The sequence below is a fragment of the Sturnus vulgaris genome, chromosome 1, assembly GCF_052056855.1.
Source record: "Sturnus vulgaris isolate bStuVul1 chromosome 1, bStuVul1.hap1, whole genome shotgun sequence".
Lineage (NCBI taxonomy): Eukaryota > Metazoa > Chordata > Aves > Passeriformes > Sturnidae > Sturnus > Sturnus vulgaris.
Window position 1 is genome coordinate 43335905 of NC_142243.1, and position 18605 is coordinate 43354509.

Here is an 18605-nt window from a genome sequence, read left to right on the forward strand (position 1 = left end):
GGACAACTGCCTGTTTTACCAATGCTTAGAGCCTTACCAGGTCAGATTAACTGCACTGTAAAGAAAGGATTTGGATTTGAGGCTGGTTCCTAAACACAAATGCAAAGGTACTTAATAAAGGCAGAAATTAAATCATAAAAGCACCACAGAATTCACAGTGTAGTTGATCATTTGACCTTCAAGTTCAGTAGGTATGCAAAAATCTGCCTTTTATTATGCGCAGAACCATCCCTCAATTTAAGTGCTGAAGACTATGGTTGGAGGGTCACTAAAGAAACACTGACAGATATGTTCAGCACCATCACCCACAGCTTAGCTGGGGACATCTCCCATGAGGCAGCCCTCTGCAGTCTCCTCCAGTGCAGAGTTATCCTAGACTAGAAGAGTGTACCTTGGTGATTTGGTACAGTCAGCGATGAGGAGTACTTGGTTGACCATGGCTAAAGACATGAACTCAGACAGTTCACAGTAATTTGGACTCCTCTGTTTTGTAATTTATTTGTATTCCCCAGAGGTAAAACAAAATCTAAACCAATTCAATTAAATTCACAAAGCACTGCCGGGTTTTTTTGAGACAAAGAATAGTGCAGTTTCTCTGTGCCTTTTTCTCTCACCAGAATTCCTACAGGGAAACATTCCTAATGAGTCAAGATATTCATTAACAGAGTGTATCCTTCACGTCAGCAGGCTGGCCACCATTCCAGCAGTTTGTAAGGACATTTCATCATTAGAGACATGACAGTGCATTACTTCTGTTCATATTACACTTGCTTTCCTTTCCTTGTTCTAGAATTGCTAAGAATGTCTACATGTATGTTTAACACTGAAGATAGAAATGCTGATGCTGTTAAGAAACCATTGCCTTCTTACTCCCTGTTTCTCACGGGCCTCTGTGGTTACATCTCCAGCATCTATTTCCAGACAAAAAGAGGGACACAAGACTTGGCAAGATCATGACTGAGAGAGAAGGAAAAGATTCTTTCAACACCGCAGTTATTATCAGAGAACAGAAAACCTGATTTCCCTCCCCTACCTGGCCATCTGTCTTCACAAAATATGTGGCATTTTCATAACTTTGAAAGCTGAGTCAGATGTCACTGAAGTTGACTAAGATTTTCTACAAATGAATCCACAACCACCTAACCATACTGGAGTGTGATCAGAAGTCAGCCTAGTCTGTCTGTCTGCAAGGAATCAATTCAAAACTGCAGACAAGAGACCGAGCAGGTAGCCAGAGGTACCTGTGGGACATCTAGCTGTGCACAGACACGTCTTCCTGAGACAGAGGCTACACCTACATATTTGATAGAACTACAACACCCTGTCAGAAATAGTTCTGTCAATTTAGCTATTTTACTTAATAATTTTATTAGCTACTTCCTTGTTCTGTAGTGTAGAGAAGCTTAATTAACAACTAACATTTAACAAGAGCTAGATTCTCATTCTTCTAAAACTCTTTTTATTCCAAGCTATTTATATATATAAGACTCTTATTCTGAAAGAAACACAAGGACTGAACATTTACAGGTCCTGACTCTCTTGAGATTGAATTCTGCCTGCACCAATCATGCACTATCATGGAGTAAATAAAATTTTGCTACAATACCTTTCCCTGGTGCAATGATTGGAACACCTTACTGTATCAGTAGGAAAAGAACTAATGCTGACAGATACAGACATAGTCTTGACAGTCTTCCCTCCACAGCATGGAAAAGGGAAAAGAGAAAAATAAGCAGTACAAGCAAGACTAAAAACAACTAAGGAACTTTCCTTTGAGCTCACCTTTTACATTGCACTTGAAGGTTTGGCTCACTATTCCTGTATTGTTCTCTTTTTCCGCTGGCCACTCATAGACATAGACTGTAGTACGAGAGGATCCAGCATCAAGGACTATTCCATACTAGGGATTTAAAAAGAATACATTAGATGAAGAAACAAACAATGACAGCTTAAATGCCTATATGCAGCTGAACTTCACTGCACCACCAGACATTTAGAAAATACATGCACAGTGTATTATTTACAAGAGAGATTAATTCTAGTGTTAGGCTCTTAGGCATGAATCCAACAGCCAAGCACAGAATGAATCTGGCTGCAAACCAAGGAACATACTACATATCTTCAATAATTAATTCAGTGGGGATGGAGAATGTTCATCTCCTTTCAGCATCAGGTTCAAAACCCACACTGACAAATAGATAACACTGTGTTAGGACCTGATTTTGGAGCAGGTTCATTTCCCTTTATCCCAGTCCACTCCCTGAACACTGAAGGGTTTGATATCTAAGCACAGGCTTTAGATTCAAGGATGCACAAGGGATCCATAAAGCTATGAGCAAAGAGGTAAAGTACATAATAGTTGACAGTAAGAATGATGTAACAAGTCTGGTTCTTTCCTAATTGCCCCATAAACCTCTCCCTTTGAGTGGTTTAGTCCACCAGAGAGTTTGCCTCTGAGAATAGGCTGTGCCAGAGTATAAGACAACACAGAGGGCAAGAGAATCAATATTACCCGATGATTATTTATTAAATAAATGAGAGAGATTTCAATTACTTGCCCCAGATCCCTTGGACTCTGAGATTAAAGCACAAGTTTCTCCATCCTGTCCCACTGCTCACCAGACCAGTCTTTACTTCCCCCCTTTACCATATTTTACGGCAGGAGAAAATTGTAGTAACTAGGAAGGCAATCTCATCTCATAAAGGGAAGCAAAATGCAATTTTGGTATCCTCTTTATGATCCCTGAAAGTATGTTTAACTCTTCCAAAGTCACCTAATCGTTAGGAGTCACACAGTATAGGGTTCATTTTTCTGTCAGCTTTTTTCTTTCCAAACAGACACATGCCCAGGAGCCTGACAATACTGAAAAATGAGAGCCTCCATCTGTCTGCAAAGCAATAAGAGCCCCTGTAGCAGGCTGATAAATTTCATTCCACTGCCTCTCTGGGGCACCAACAAGTCTGACTAGGAAATATCACTGCTTCGGTGGCAAACCATTCAGCTTCCACACCTGATGATTCACAGCTTCTACTGGAGTCCTAAAAACTCCTGTCCCCCAAAGAATACCAGCAATACCAGCCTGGTCTGTTTCATAGAGGATTGTTAGATAATGAAAATTTCATTTATATTTATGCAGACAATATTTACCCTGATCCACTAAAAGATTAAAGGCTCCACAGATACTATCAAACCATTACATCATCAGGTTCTGTTTCAGTAACTACTTTAGCAAAGATAATTTGAGTGTATTTCCTCTCCTTGGAAGAGATGAGCACCCTGGAGGTCCATAGCACAGTAATGGTCAAGCTGCTTAAGGACTACTAATTAAATCTAGTCTCAGTCAGCTTAAAGTACCAAACATAAGCTTTTAACTTGGCTACTTTTAGAGTTAACTCTCAGGCCCAAGGAGAGCTGGAGGATAATGGAAGTATTTTTACCTCAGTTAACTGGGCTTTTTGAGGTACTTCCTCCTTCCCCTGCATTTTCCAGCCTCCTTCTGGAAGCAAAAGATTTCCATCCCAGAGAGTAGTGATACGCTTATCTGAATCAATGTGACAGACAATTTTTTTAAATCTTTCTCCCCATCCTCCTCCTCTATGTTTCCTATACAGCCTCTTACTTCCTTAAGAGATGCTCATTTTTGAAAAGGTCTCTTGGACCCATTTTGAGGTGACTCGTGAAGCTCCTCAGGATTTGTATGAGTTCACTGTGTGCAAACTGGTCCATGCAGCCTCAAAAAGTGGTGATCTGTGACAACTGTGCCACATGTGCCAACTGTGCCACATGTGCCACAGGACCAAGATTAATTTTAAAACCGGAAGTGACACAGGATGCTGCATCTTAAGAAGGTGAGAGAATTCTACAAGCCATTTCTTAGCAGGCTGCCAAAGACAAACTGGCTGGATTAAAATTTTCTAGGGACGTTAAATTTGTGTCCAAGCTGTACATTGGATCACCTTTGGTTGCCCTGTAAGGACAAGCAATGCCTTCCTACTTTGAAATGCACTGTGAAAGCGTAGGCAAACCCTTATCCCGGACTAACAGCTATTAAAGAACAGAATTACTTTTTCTCCCTTCTTTCCTTGGTACTTCAACTGTCTCACTGAGTATTTCCATCACCTCAAAGGGCAGGTGATTCCCTGATATCCAAGAACTGCACCGTCTACTCAATGGACTAGATTAGTCAGACAAGACAGGGAGACAACATTAATGCAGAAAAGCTTCAGAGTTCTGTTTTCTAGTCCAGAAGAAAAAAGGAATAAGAAAGGGGGAGAAACAAAGTGACTTGAAAGAAAATGCTTATTATGGGAATATAGCTTTGTAGGTACATCCTGAAGATTAGTAATCTCAACAGATAAGCAAGCACAAGCCCCAGGATCAATCACCTTTTCAGCCAGAGTATCATTCCAATAGGAAGAAGTAGAGAGGCACAAACCCTTAAAGCAAGCACAGTTATGATGGGCCACCTGCCTTGCAGTCACTTTGAAAACTGCCAAGAGAAGCTAGCAAGCTAAACCAGTTACAGGGCAGATGGAGGTCACAAAAGTGGATGTATGCTAGATCCATGCTACAATTCAGACACATAGGTTTGGACAATTTTTAATCAAGTACAACATCCACAAACAATGTAAAACATTTCCTAAGAGCCAAAAGAGACATGAAAAATTTAAGTATTGAAAGCTGAAGCACCTCGAGGGGCAAATTAAAGAAATACAATAATGAAGTGGGGTTTTTTTCTCTAGGGCTCACAAAACAGCAATAGGTAAACAGATTTTTTTTTTTTTGACTGGTACATTCAACGCTATCATAGTTTACAATTGCAGACTTCACCACTGAGAACGTTTGTGTTTTCTTCATCACTCTTCTCACTTCATGGTGTGTATGAGTGAATCATGAGTTCTTTCAGTGCCCCAGTGTCATGCAATGGGCAGGCCCTTCCTTCACTAATCACTGGCTCAGTCTTCAGATAATCCAACCATCAAGGACCCAAAATATTCAATTTTGCAACAACAGTTTAAAACACCAGTGGCATATCATATAATTTATTTCTTAGGCCACAATGGATGCTCTCAACCTACCTCTTGGGAAAGAGCTTTTATGCCACAGGTAATACAAGCAGTAGTAACAGAAGAACAAGGCCATTTATAAAAAATAAATATGCTTTCGTCATGTTGCCATAATTAATTTTAGTCAACCATAAGTTCAGGACACTTGTTTCCAGGCTCCATCGTATTAGCCAGGTACTGGAGGGTTTTACTAGCATACCTCCTTCTACTGTGCATTTCTTGTGAATGTAAATTACTCACTGAGGACTACTCAGTGTCTCAGGAATCAAACTCAGGGTCCTCCATATCACTTGCATTAGCAGGCTTACAGCCAAGCTTCAAATCCAAAGCCAAGGCGCATGCAGAAGAGGAAACACCAGCCTTCCTACAGCAGCAGCCATGAAGCTGCTGTGATTCAGTGAGCAAACCTCCCCACTTATACCAGCTCCAGATAGTCCAGGTGGTTCCAGTGCTTCCTCAAACAGTGAGGTAAACAGTTTTATCATTCTGAATGTGAAATTGAATTAATGACAAACACAAGAGGTGTGTAGGCTGTCTTTTAGATAGTGGCTTCAGCCTCGTCCTGGCTTCAGCTGGGATACATGTCAGTCCAGTCTTGCCTTGCATGGAAATTGGTGGGATGTGAGGCTGCTGCAAGCAGACATTTGGGGCTCAACAGAGCACATGCTTGAGGCACTGTGGCCCCATGCACATCCCAGCACACACCCCCTGCCACACCACACAAACACATAAAATGGGTATCAGAATTACAGTTTTATCTCATTGCCTGACTCACACACCACCAATGATTCAGACAAAGCCAAAAGTGTTTATAATCCCATGAAGTGCAACGAGGCATTAACCTATCGCTGTCAGTATGTGAACTATCCAGTTAAATACACATGCAGGTGGAAAGGTAGAAGGGACTTCAAAGAAAAATCTGACAAGAGGATCATGGGAAAAAAACAGAAACCTGCATGCCAGGCTGCACAGCTTCTTAGAAGGGTGTTTTCTACAGCTTTTCCTCAGTTGTGCACATCTCTCATTGAAGAACCTGCACACGTGTTCCACAGCAGAAGGCAAAGCCTGATCTTCAAAGTATTTCAGTTTGTCTTTTGCAGTTTGCTCTGCCCCCCTTAATGAAGTTAGTTTGCTTCCATTAACATCCAGCAAGTTCCAACATGTGGTAAAGGATCAAGTGCATACTTAGAGCCCAAATGCTTTTGATACACAGGAGCAATTTGCAAAGATGTCAGCATAAACTTCCCAGCTGTGCTTGGGGGCAGAGTTTAATCTCTGGGTATTTCCCATTTCCAGATTTTTTTAAATTACTTCCAATTTCTGGCAAAACTGAAAAAAAAAAGGAGTGAGATATTCTTCCCATTTGTGTGATAGCCACCACAGAGAAGGAATCAAGAAATACTTTTTCTTCTTTGCCACTGACTCTTTACCAATTCTCCTTTTCTCTCAGCTTCAGTTTTCCCATGATGATAAGATTTGACATTAATTGACGCCTTAAGCTCATTTGAATCACCCCATAAAAATGAGTTTAGAAAGGCACAATATTAAGTATCAGTTCAAAACATCATTTTACTTTCTGAGGTATTCTAAGACTTACCTTAAGCCCTGGGGAGAGGATCTGTTGCTGATTTATCTGAATCACTGCAATAGCAATAACAAGGACTATGCTTAGAAGAAGGAACACTTGGGCAACAACACTCGGGGTTCTGGTGGGCATCCTGAAACGACAAAGTGGGAAACACTAAGGGAATTTGAAAGGATTTGGCTATTCTCTCTTAAAGCCTGAAGCCCTGAATCAGTTGAAACTCATAAAATCTAATTTCATCAACTGGATTACTTAGTGGAAATTCCATCTCCTCCTCAAGAACTGCCTGGTGTTTTGCAACCACAAACTTTTCATTGTCTGGAAGGGCTGTGTCTGTATTGCTATGCCAGGCTTCACCTTCAGCCTGCCCCATTTTCCATGGTGGTGCCTACGTGTAGGTGCCTGCTTCCCACCTCCCATGCCTGAGGAAGTGCAGGCTGTGGCCAGGCAGGCTGGGCTGGAGCTCACCCAATGCTCCCCTGTGCTCCTACAACACTGGCACAACCACACGTGAGGAAGACTGCTCCACTGAGTGCAGCTGGATGCTTCTACAAGAGATGCAAGGTCTACAAGAGATGCAGGCTCCTTCAGGAGGCTTCTAAAAAAGGAGCTTTTTAGAACATTAAAGTAGGTGTCTTTATTAACTTTATTAACTGCTTTATTAACTTTTATTAACTTTATTAACTGCTGATGAAATGCGTGTGTGTTCATATTCCTATTGTTATCACTCTGCACTGCACATAAAATATAAAATATGCACTTTAACTCAGAGATTTTGCAATGAAAAGTTACTAAATCTAAGTAAATCTCACATAATTATGTTGGACAAACCCCAAGGTGGCATGAAACATGCATACTAACAATAAGGCTATTTATATGTTCATATCCTCTAGAAAAGTTTCCTAGAATTCAAATGTGGTTGAAGTTTCCTGGAACTTCCGCTCATCCTTTTCCATGTCCCTGACCAGATATCTCTTAACCCCAAGAGATCGTTCAGTACCTCTGAATACTGACAATCCACATATCAAAAGTCCTTATGCTCCCCAGGGGCTGAGGAGGAAAGAGGCAGCTGGAGGGATATGGCAAGCTCAGAAGTGGAACGCAACAAGGAGAACTTGCCTGCCTTTGTTATTTCAGAAACCATTTGTTTTGGCACAGAAATATCAACATAGCCTGGCGTGATCTATCCTGAGTCACATCTCCTAATTCTTCCATACTGATTGCTGTACACACCAGTGGCTGCTCAGGACTGTCCTGCTGTTTCAGCAATCACCAGTGCCAACCTGTGCTGAGGACAGGAGCTCAAAGGTGGTCTCCAGTCCATGGCCAAAGCACACTGGGTCAGCCCCATTGTACCTGCAACAAGTGGTCTTGTCCTTAGCTCCAACCAGAGCCCAAGGGCTGAGGGAGAAAGCAGAATAAATGCTTCTCATACAGCTTCCCTTTTCTAAACCCCATGGGCTCTTCAGCCCTTCAACCCCAGGGTACCCATGGTTCAACATCTATGTTCATGTTCAAAAGAGAAGAAAGAAATTTGTTTTATTCTGGGACTAGCTTCACACTGAGCTTTGCCTATGACTACTGCTTTCCTTCTTAGTTTTCACAACAGAAATAGCAAGACAGTCTCAGATTGGCTTTTGGAAACACTTTTGACACATCTTACTTCCAAAACATATTATTTTACATTCATTAACTGCCTTTTCTAAATCCATATGGGCTCCTTGTTTACTGCCTATCTACTCTTCCAATACTTTCTTTCGTGGCTTGGTAATAGCTTTATCATCTTAATCACCAGTCAGTTTAAAGAGAAAATTACCAGCCACATTGGTGCTCTATTTACTTCTTTGCTTTGCTATCCTGTGGCATTGAAACATCATGTACACAGTGCACAAATGAAGAAATGAAATATTTATTTTACTATTACAAAATATGTTAACACCTCTACTGTAACCTGCAGATAATGTCAGAACATACTAACTAGAAGTATTTATACAGCTCAATTCCTTTTTGAAAGGAGAGAGAAGATTCTTACCTACACATTTATGAATAAGTACCTGGATAAAATACTTTAGAGGGACAAAAAGTAATTTTCTTTAGCTTCAATTGTTCAATTTCAAATGGATACATCTATATAATATTATAAAGTGACTGAAAGAGAACTATCTGCTCACAACCTAATGTATACCAATCACTCCTGGATCAAAGCACTGATGTTCAGTGCTGGAAAAGAACAATTCATCATCAAAGAGAAAATATGCAGGACAAATGACTCTTTGAAAAATTAAAACATTACTAAAAAACAAAGCAATAATGATTATTAGATTCTTAACACTTAAGTTTTGAATGATTAAATATTTTCTGCTTCCATTTCTGGAAAATGGAAATCTTGGTTTGTTGAATTTCTCATGTGCTTCCCTGGTACTGAGATTTGTCTTCATCAGAGGCAATTTTTCTCATTTCAAAAATCTTTTTTGGGAGGCACTATGTAAGGTAAAGGCAGATCTCTTAAGGCATTCCTCATACAATCTTGCCCCATCAGCAATCAGGATAATTTCATCAGAGATAATCTGCAAATCCTGATTTACACAATTGCTTCTGTATCAAAAGGGCACCTTACACTCTGTGACCCCTTGAAGTCATCACACAGCTGACACCTTTGCTGTCTTGCCATATAACTGGATCAGAAGCACAGGGTTGTGTATGGCTACACTCAGAGCTAAGTCTCACACGCCAGGCAACACAGTCACATTTGCCCATTCAGTGAAATCTGTAGAGATATCAGAGAGGAGTTCATTCACTCCGCAGTTTAAACAGACTTGTAAGGTAAGGAACTCTTGCTATCATTGTGCACTTGTTGGCAAAAAGACAAATAAAAGATTCCAACTGAGTATCAAAACCCAGTTCCATTCCATTATTTAGACAACGTCATCCTGAAGCAGGAAACAGCATAAATACATGTTTTCCACACCTAGTTAATTGTGCTGGGCCACACGTGAGCACACTGGAAGGATCACTTTCTTCACCTTACCTGCAAGCAAAAAGAATTCCTGCCTGCAAAGGAAAGCACACTCAACTTCTTTATGCCACCAACATTTTAACTAAGTTAAATGCACACCAATAAAAATCACTGTGCTGAAATTCCTTTTCCCAAGTAAATTGAAACACCAAACCCTCTTCTTTTAGGTACTGACCTGTTTGTTCATAGGGTGGGTAAGCATGCACCTTTCTTTACACTATAACCTGAAAGATGCAAACATGTTATTACCATTGATTTCAGACGAGGTCGTTAGGTTAATGTTTTGAGTGCTGTGGGAAAAAAAAAAAAAAAAACAAACAACCAAACATAAATCCCATAGCACCGAAAGCCCAACATCCCCAGCACTTTAAACCCCGCGATGAAAACCTGCGAGGAGGTTTCACACGCCTCCCTTCGGAGGAAAAATTAAGTAAAAACAAGCACATGGTCACAAAATTGCGGGTGAAGCTTTCTCTCAGCTCACCGCCGTCCCGGATGAGAAAGCTTCGCACGATGACTGTGATTTGCGAGAAAACACCGAATTATTCCCCCAAAATAAGAGACAGAGCGACACCGGCGCGGCAGCCGCCCACCCCCTCACCTCGGCCGGGCCTCGCTCCGGGGATCCCGGCCCCCACCGCATCCCAAGGTACCTCCGCAAAGCCGGGCTTGCCCGCCGGGCCCCGGGATGAGGAGCGACGGGAGCCGGCTGCACCCTCGGAGCGGCTGCGAGCGCCTCTCTCCCGGGGGGATTTGGGGAGAGTCACCGGGCTGGTGCCCGCCCTCTGTTCCTGTACTTCTGAGCAGATGGAAAACTAACGAATGAAAAAAACAACTTGCCGGTTAAAAAGGAGGAAAAAAAAGAAAATCCGGATGAACTGACTGAAGTGGAGGGAGGAGATCTGCGGCGAGCGGCCTCGCCCGGGGCGTCACCGCCGCCGGAGATGCGGCAAGGGATGCGCCCGGCGGGGGATGCGCCCGGGAGCGGGGTCCGGAAGGCACACAGTTTCCGCCGCAGAACCCCCCGTGGCACGGCCGTGCTTCCCTCCCTTCTCTTCCCTTTCCCTCCTCCGGCGGCTCCCCGCTCTCCGGAAACGCCGCTCGGGATTTGACGGCAGCTGGTGCTGCTGGCCGCTCCTAAATCACATTCCTCAGTTCCCTCCCAAAGCGAGGGCAGAAAGGGGTTTGTCTAGAGATGGGTGAAAGAAGCCCTGCGTCTTCTAAAAGGAACAGGTGCTTTCTCAGGAAGGCGCTTCTCAGACCCTAGAAATCAGCAGTCCCTCCACTCTTAGGGCTACCTTTCCATCCAGGTTTTAACATACAGACACCACTTATATTGTAGTTTTACTGGAGTTCTTGCCTCACCTAGGCTGCTCAGTGGACCTAGTGCATTCCCAGACGCATGCCCTGTCCAACCTGTAGTGTGATCAACTAGAGCCAAGGATCATCCTACAGCCTGCAGGATGGATTTGCCAGGGACACGAGCTCTGGAACTACAGTGAGACACTTCAGCTGCTTTGCCACCATTTGCTCATTGTCCTAGGATTCAGAGTCACATAATGTAAAAACCCAAATGCAGCTCTCTGATTCTTTTTCTCACAAAGATCTTGAAGAATTACAGCATCTTTGATTTTTGAATAAAGGAGAACAAGAAAGCAGCTGCAGCCTTGTGAACCATCTGTAACCATCTTTTCATAATCTACTCGTTTGGGGAGTGGAAGCAATTTTCTCTTTTTGATGACAACACATTATTAAAGCTGATTTAATGATGATCTTGGGAGATCAGTTCAGTTATTTCTAGCACATGAAGACAAAGCCTCCCATCCCTCCTGATTGCCTGTCTGTTGCATGCAATTTATTTCTTTTGTATTATTTCCATTCGTGTGGCGTAATTTCCTTCTCCTATCCAAATATACTTAAGGCCCTTGGTCCAACGGACTTCATTGGTCAGTGACGTGAATCTGCTCAGGTGTCCATTTAAAATTACAAGTGAGCTGGATTGTGTTCCCCACAGAAAAGCTTTTTATTTTTATATGATCAAACATGAACATTTTGAAATAGAAAGCAAAATGTCAACCAGTCCTACACCAGTGACTAAAATTTAATGGTTGCAAAGACAGCAAACCCTCCCTTCTGTATCATCTACTTCTATAAAAATAGACATACAAGATTGTTTTCTTTCTGCACCATTTCCAGGAGCTGGGCTGTTGCATGAGCTGCTCTTCTCGTAACTATTATTGCCACACTAAAATCATGATAGCAGCATAAGTGGTATGGGTTGTAAAATCCCCCAGCTGGTTTGAAGTCCAGATTCCCTTCCAGGCACGCCCAGTGACTGTGTTTCATTGGTTCTTCTGCTTCAATCCAGGGGACCCACCTTAGATCCACTACTTCATCTTCTTGTTTTCCTAAGCTGTATTCTTTGGCTTTTCTTCAGTGTCTTCCTCAGCCTGGTCCACCCTTCTGTAGTCCTCCTGCTCCTCCATCCCTTCCTCATTCCCAAGGCATAGATTAAGCTGGGTGCCATTTCCCCAGCCTGCAGCACACACCTCTCCTCTCCATAATTTTCTTTGCTGCAGCACCTTTTCCTTCTCCCCCCTCAGATATCCTTATTCAGATGCACTTAGTGTAACTAAATGTATTGATTTGTTTTGCTTGGGCAGAATCTACCCCAAGTGTCTATTTAAAAATGACAAATTACCTGGATTGCCAACAGTCTCAAGGAAAACTTTATTACTTTTTCTGCCATTGAACATAAATCTGTGGAGTAAAAATACAATGACTGTTATTGGCAAATTCTTATTTGAATACCAGTGTCTATGATCAATAGCAAGTCTCTAGAAGCTAAAACATTATGGATATGAATAAAGTATTTGTTACAGACACATTTCTGCAATGCATTTATGGTATCATGTTTACACAGGACCCAGCGCAGATACTGCTCCATTTCCCTATGGAGTAATAGCAGCAACATCAGGAAAGAGGATGGGTGATTGTACATCCCAAAACACCATGGAATTGAATCTGTTCCTTGTGTAATGCTCATGCAGGATTGGACACTGGAATATCAAGAGGCCTCAAAATATTCTCTGATGAGACAGCAAAGGGTGAAATGGGGAGAAATCTTGATGTAAAAATGGAGGTAAGAAGCCATGGTGGCTGCAATAAGAGAAGTTTGATTTGTATGGTACAAGTTTGCATTGTACTTTGCCAGTTCATAGGAATAAGATCCTTCCTTCATTTCTGTGCATTCTTTGCATGGTCCAGTAAACAGAAGGCTTCTCCTCTTCATCCTAAGCTTTTTGCACCATTTGTGTTGCTTTTTGCACAGCCTTGTCCACCACTTGTGTTGTCAGCAGATTGGTGTGATGCCCTTCAGCACATTGGTTCATGCCCTTCAACTCAGCTCATCACTTCCATCGATCTTCCTGGATACTTTCCCCCCGGGACTTTTCCTCAGTGTTGACTAAGAGCCTTCATTCAGTTTCTGCTCTCAAAGACCTCCTACCTCCATGTTCACCTTTTCACCTCAGAATCAACTGAGACAAATAGCAGTGCAGGCAGAGCTGTCTAAAGAATTTGGACCCCTCTGGGCCAGCAAGAGTCAGGACATTGAACTGAGGCCTTTATTTGTGACTAACATGTTATTCCAAGGCAAAAAGCACTTCTTCTATTTGTTTCAGACAAACATTCTAAATGTTATGCATCCAAAGCATTGCAACAAAGCTGGTGGAGGATCTGGAGCACAAGTCCTGTGAGGAGCAGCTGAGGGAGCTGGGGTTGTTTAGCCTGGAGAAAAAGAGGGTGAGAACTTATTGCTCTCCAGAACCTGAAAGGAGAGAGTAGCCAGGTGGGGGCTGGTCTCTTCTCCCAAGGAACAAGTGATAGGACAAGAGGAAATTATGTCAGGTTGTGCCGGGGAGGTTTAGATTGGATAAGAGGAAAAATTCCCCCATTGAAAGGGCTGTGAAGCATTGTAACAGGCTGTGCAGGGAAATGGCTGAGTCATGTTGGGGGTTGAATGCTTTGCTTTTCTTTCTGTGGAATTTCTCCCATTGTTATGCTAAGTAATTGTGGCTACACCTTAAAACGACAGATAATGTTCTCTCGTAGGGGGGTGGCTGGAGGGAGGGGGGGGGGGGGGGAACCGGAAAAGGAAAGGTGGGATAGGGGGGTCTGGAGCGGGGGACTGGCTCTCGCTTGGCTCCTGGAGTGGGAAGAGAACCTGGGCTCTGCTCTGGCATCTTCCCCTGTCATCCCAGCGCTGAGATCCACACTCCCTGCCTTTGGACATCGCTCTGCTGCTCTCCCAGCTCACCCTACTACCTCCGGACACTCTGCTGAGCACCACGACCGACACCGTGAGGGGGGAGTAACTTTCCCCATCCCCTCTCTCCCCTGGGCCGCGGCCGCCATCACCCAGCCCTCTTCAACTGCGCGGGACCTGCCCTGCCCCCACAGCACCGGTAACAGCACAGGGAGACGGCCTGCGGCCAGAAGGGACTGGAGCGGAGCTAGACTGTTTCTGTTGCCAATTTTTATAGCTGTTGTTGTTTTTTTCCTGCTTTGTTAAATACCAGTAAAGAACTGTTATTCTCATCCCCATATCTCCTGCCTGAAGGTGTCTGAATTGGACCTAAAATAATTAAAAGGGAGGGGGTTGCACGCTGCATCGCAGAAAAGGGGCTCCTGCCTTTCCTTAGACCATACCTGTCTTTCAAACCGAGACAGATTTTGGCGCCCGGAACGTGGGGCATTGCCTGAGGGCATTGAGAGAGGGGTAGAAAAGGGGATAACAGTTCTTAAATTACCCAAGCTTGTGGTAGGTGACACCATGCTGTCCAGCTTACCCTGGATTGGCCTCCATGTGGTCACTGCTATATCTCTCCCATTTGCAAGCCCTTTTTTAAACATGAGTTTCATAACCAAGGTTACTGTGGCTATTATCCAGTTTATTATGTGGGTTGATCAGTTGAGGAATTCATGGATTTTTAATTTTCTCTGGAAGATGGCCACATGGATTCAGAGCTATCACACTCTAAGTGTGTGTTTCTGGGGCTACTTCAATAATGGTACTTACTGTGAGGAAGTGGCAGCAGGTGAAATTTTTTCTCAACCCATCACAGGGTTTTTGAAGTTCACCCCACCAGTCTTCAAGGGGTTCCAATCCACTTTAAATGCTAATGACATTATATTGTGGCTAGTGTTGCTTATATCCCTGTTAAACCTGTTCTATCTAACATTCAGAGATAAGGGGAGATTGACTTGGATAACAACCCTGATACCTACCCGAGGAAATAGTGATGTTACCCCAGAGCCTGATCCTGTCCCAGAGACTAGGGAGGTTACCCCAGAGCCTGATCCTATCCCAGAGACTAGGGATATTACCCCAGAGTTTGACCCTGCTCCACAGCCCACCTCGGAAAGGAACCACCCAGAATGGGTGGGGGTGCTAGCAAAGGAGATACGTGAGATGGGCCAGATGCTGAAGGAGTACCTCTCCCCAGCTGGTGAGAAACCCTCCCCCTGCCTTAAAGAGGGAGACTCTGGTGGTGCAGCAGTGGGACCCACAGATGTTACATCTGTCCAGGTTCCAGCTGAACTGCAAGGGCACTCACAGCCAGCAGCAGTTGCCCCTGTGGAAACTAGGAAGTCTAAGATGAAAACAAGGCACCTAGATAATAAGGGTCAGGAAGGGGGCCCCTCACAACCAGCAGGGGAGCCAGAAGTTGAGATCATCACCGAGTCCCTGTCATACGAGAGTCTCCGTAACCTGCGAAAAGACATTGTACGACCGTGAGGCTTTTACAACCTGGTTACTGCGGGTCTGGGACCTTATGGGTACAGGTGTGCAACTGGATGGTACTGAGGCAAGGAATTTGGGAGCCTTGACCCAGGACTCAGGTGTGGACCAGGTATTTGTAAGGGAGACAGGTCTCCTTTCCCTCTGGGAGCGACTTTTAATGAGTGTGAGAGAGAGATTTGTCCACAGGGAAAGAATGCAGGAGTACCACCAGAGAACACGTTGGAATACCCTTGAGGAAGGGATCCAAAAGCTGAGAGAAGTGGCAGTACTGGAGGTGCTCTTTGGGAGGGATGGACAGCATGACAATGACCCTGACAAGGTCAGGTGCACAGGGCAGATGTTGTGGAATCTGGCAAACCTGGGCCCATCTCAATATACCCCCTTTATTGCAATGATTGATGCTGATACCAACCAAGTGACAGTGGGTTCTGTTGCCAACAGGCTCAGGAATTATCAGAGTATGATGGCTGGCCCAGTGCAGGCTCATGTCTCTGCTGTGGCTAAGGACCTCAGAGAGGAGTTTAAGGAGGAGATGAAGGAGATAAGGGAAGAGGTGAGGAAGATCAGTGCAGCACCAGTGAGAGTCATGGACCCCAAAAGTAGAGCCCAACGCCCCCCAGCTAGGGAGAGAGGGTACACCCCACGTGCTGACCTGTGGTTTTTTCTACGTGACCACGGGGAAGACATGAGAAGGTGGGATGGGAAACCCACTTCTGTCCTGGCAGCACGGGTGCGCCAAATCAGGGAGGGGAACACCAACAGAGGGAACTCCACTAAAGTGAGGGTAGCCTCAGCCTCCCATGGAGGTGCAGGGTATTACAGAAGGGAGGATGATCTGTCAGATCCCCTTGAAGGAACCTCCAGTATGTATGCCCAGGAGAGAAATAATAACCAGGGCTAGAGGGGCCCTGCCTCTAGCCAGGGAGAGGCACGGGAAAACCGGATCTTTTGGACGGTGTGGATCCGATGGCCTGGCACATCAGAGCCACAGGAACACAGAGCATTGGTTGACACTGGTTCACAATGTACATTAATACCATCAGGACATGTCGGAAAGGAACCTGTTTCAATTGCTGGGGTTACAGGGGGATCTCAGGAATTGACTCTGCTGGAGGCTGAGGTGAGCCTGACTGGGAAAGAGTGGCAGAAACATCCAATTGTGACTGGCCCAGAAGCACCATGTATCCTAGGCATAGACTTCCTCAGGAATGGCTATTACAAAGACCCAAAGGGACTCAGGTGGGCTTTTGGAATAGCTGCTGTGGCAGCAGAGGGCATTAAGCAGTTAAACACCCTGCCTGGGCTATCAGAAAACCCATCTGCAGTGGGACTCCTCAGGGTGAAAGAGCAACAGGTGCCAATTGCTACCTCGACAGTGCACCGCCGGCAGTACCGGACGAATCGAGATGCCGTGATCCCCATCCACAAGATGATCCGTGAGCTGGAGAGCCAAGGGGTGGTCAGCAAAACCCACTCACCCTTCAACAGCCCCATCTGGCCTGTGCGTAAATCGGAAGGAGAATGGAGATTGACAGTGGACTATCGTGCACTGAATGAGGTGACTCCACCACTGAGCGCTGCCGTGCCGGACATGCTGGAACTGCAGTACGAGCTGGAGTCCAAGGCAGCAAAGTGGTACGCCACCATTGACATCGCCAATGCATTCTTCTCCATTCCTCTGGCAGCAGAGTGCAGGCCTCAGTTCGCTTTCACCTGGAGGGGTGTGCAATACATGTGGAACCGACTGCCCCAGGGGTGGAAACACAGCCCCACCATCTGTCATGGGCTGATCCAGGCTACACTGGAGAAGGGTGGAGCTCCAGAACATCTGCAGTACATTGATGACATCATTGTGTGGGGGGATACGGCAATGGAAGTATTTCAGAAAGGAGAAAAGATCATTGAGATTCTGCTGGGAGCCGGCTTCGCCATTAAAAAGAGCAAAGTCAAAGGGCCTGCCCAAGAGATCCAGTTCCTGGGAGTAAAGTGGCAAGATGGACGGCGCCAGATCCCCAGTGAGGTCATCAATAAGATCACTGCAATGTCTCCACCAACCAGCAAGAAGGAAACACAAGCCTTCCTAGGTGCCATAGGCTTTTGGAGAATGCACATTCCTGAGTACAGCCAGATTGTGAGCCCTCTTTACCTGGTCACCCGCAAGAAGAACGATTTCCACTGGGGCCCTGAGCAGCAGCAAGCCTTTGCCCAGATCAAGCAGGAGATTGCTCATGCAGTAGCCCTTGGCCCAGTCAGGACGGGACCAGATGTGAAGAACGTGCTCTACTCTGCAGCCGGGAACCATGGTCTGTCCTGGAGCCTTTGGCAGAAGGTGCCTGGTGAGACGCGAGGCCGACCACTGGGGTTCTGGAGCCGAAGCTACAGAGGGTCCGAGGCCAACTACACTCCGACGGAGAGGGAGATCTTGGCCGCCTATGAAGGGGTCCAAGCAGCCTCAGAGGTGGTTGGCACGGAAACACAACTCCTCCTGGCACCCCGACTGCCAGTGCTGGGCTGGATGTTTAAAGGAAAGGTTCCCTCAACCCACCATGCCACTGACGCCACATGGAGTAAATGGATTGCCCTCATCACACAACGTGCCCGTATTGGAAACCCGAATCGCCCTGGGATTTTGGAGATAATTACCAACTGGCCGGAAGGGGAAGACTTTGGCCTTGCCGACGAAGAGGAACAGGAACAGGTGACCCGGGCCGAAGAAGCCCCACCATATAACCAACTGCCAGCAGATGAAACATGCTATGCTCTTTTCACTGATGGTTCCTGCCGCATCGTGGGGATGAACCGGAAGTGGAAAGCAGCCGTATGGAGCCCCACACGACAGGTTGCACAAGCTACCGAAGGAGAAGGTGGATCGAGTCAACTTGCTGAACTCAAAGCTGTTCAGCTGGCCCTGGACATTGCTGAAAGAGAGAAGTGGCCAAAACTCTACCTTTACACTGATTCATGGATGGTAGCCAATGCTCTGTGGGGATGGCTGGAAAGGTGGAAAAAGGCTAACTGGCAACGTAGGGGAAAACCAATCTGGGCTGCCAATGAATGGAAAGACATTGCCACCCGGGTAGAGAAGTTGCCTGTGAAAGTCCGTCACGTAGATGCCCATGTCCCCAAGAGTC

At 45.1% G+C, this 18605-nt stretch overlaps 1 protein-coding gene across 5 annotated transcripts in view; it reads right to left on the minus strand.

Moving 5' to 3' along the window:
- ENTPD3 (ectonucleoside triphosphate diphosphohydrolase 3) overlaps positions 1-18605 on the minus strand; it is a 45025-nt gene that overhangs the window by 10503 nt on the left and 15917 nt on the right. The window contains exons 1-4 of one of the 5 annotated variants that reach the window (XM_088164743.1): positions 10509-10610; positions 9844-9892; positions 6665-6785; positions 1783-1900 (exon numbers count right to left, since the gene is read on the minus strand). In XM_088164743.1, the coding sequence (XP_088020869.1) occupies positions 1783-1900; positions 6665-6784 (238 nt within the window). In that variant the 5' untranslated portion in view covers position 6785; positions 9844-9892; positions 10509-10610. Of the gene's footprint in view, positions 1-1782; positions 1901-6664; positions 6786-9843; positions 9959-10269; positions 10611-18605 lie in introns of those variants that run through there. The other 4 variants (XM_088164732.1, XM_088164722.1, XM_088164714.1 and 1 more) reach the window with 4 other exon arrangements.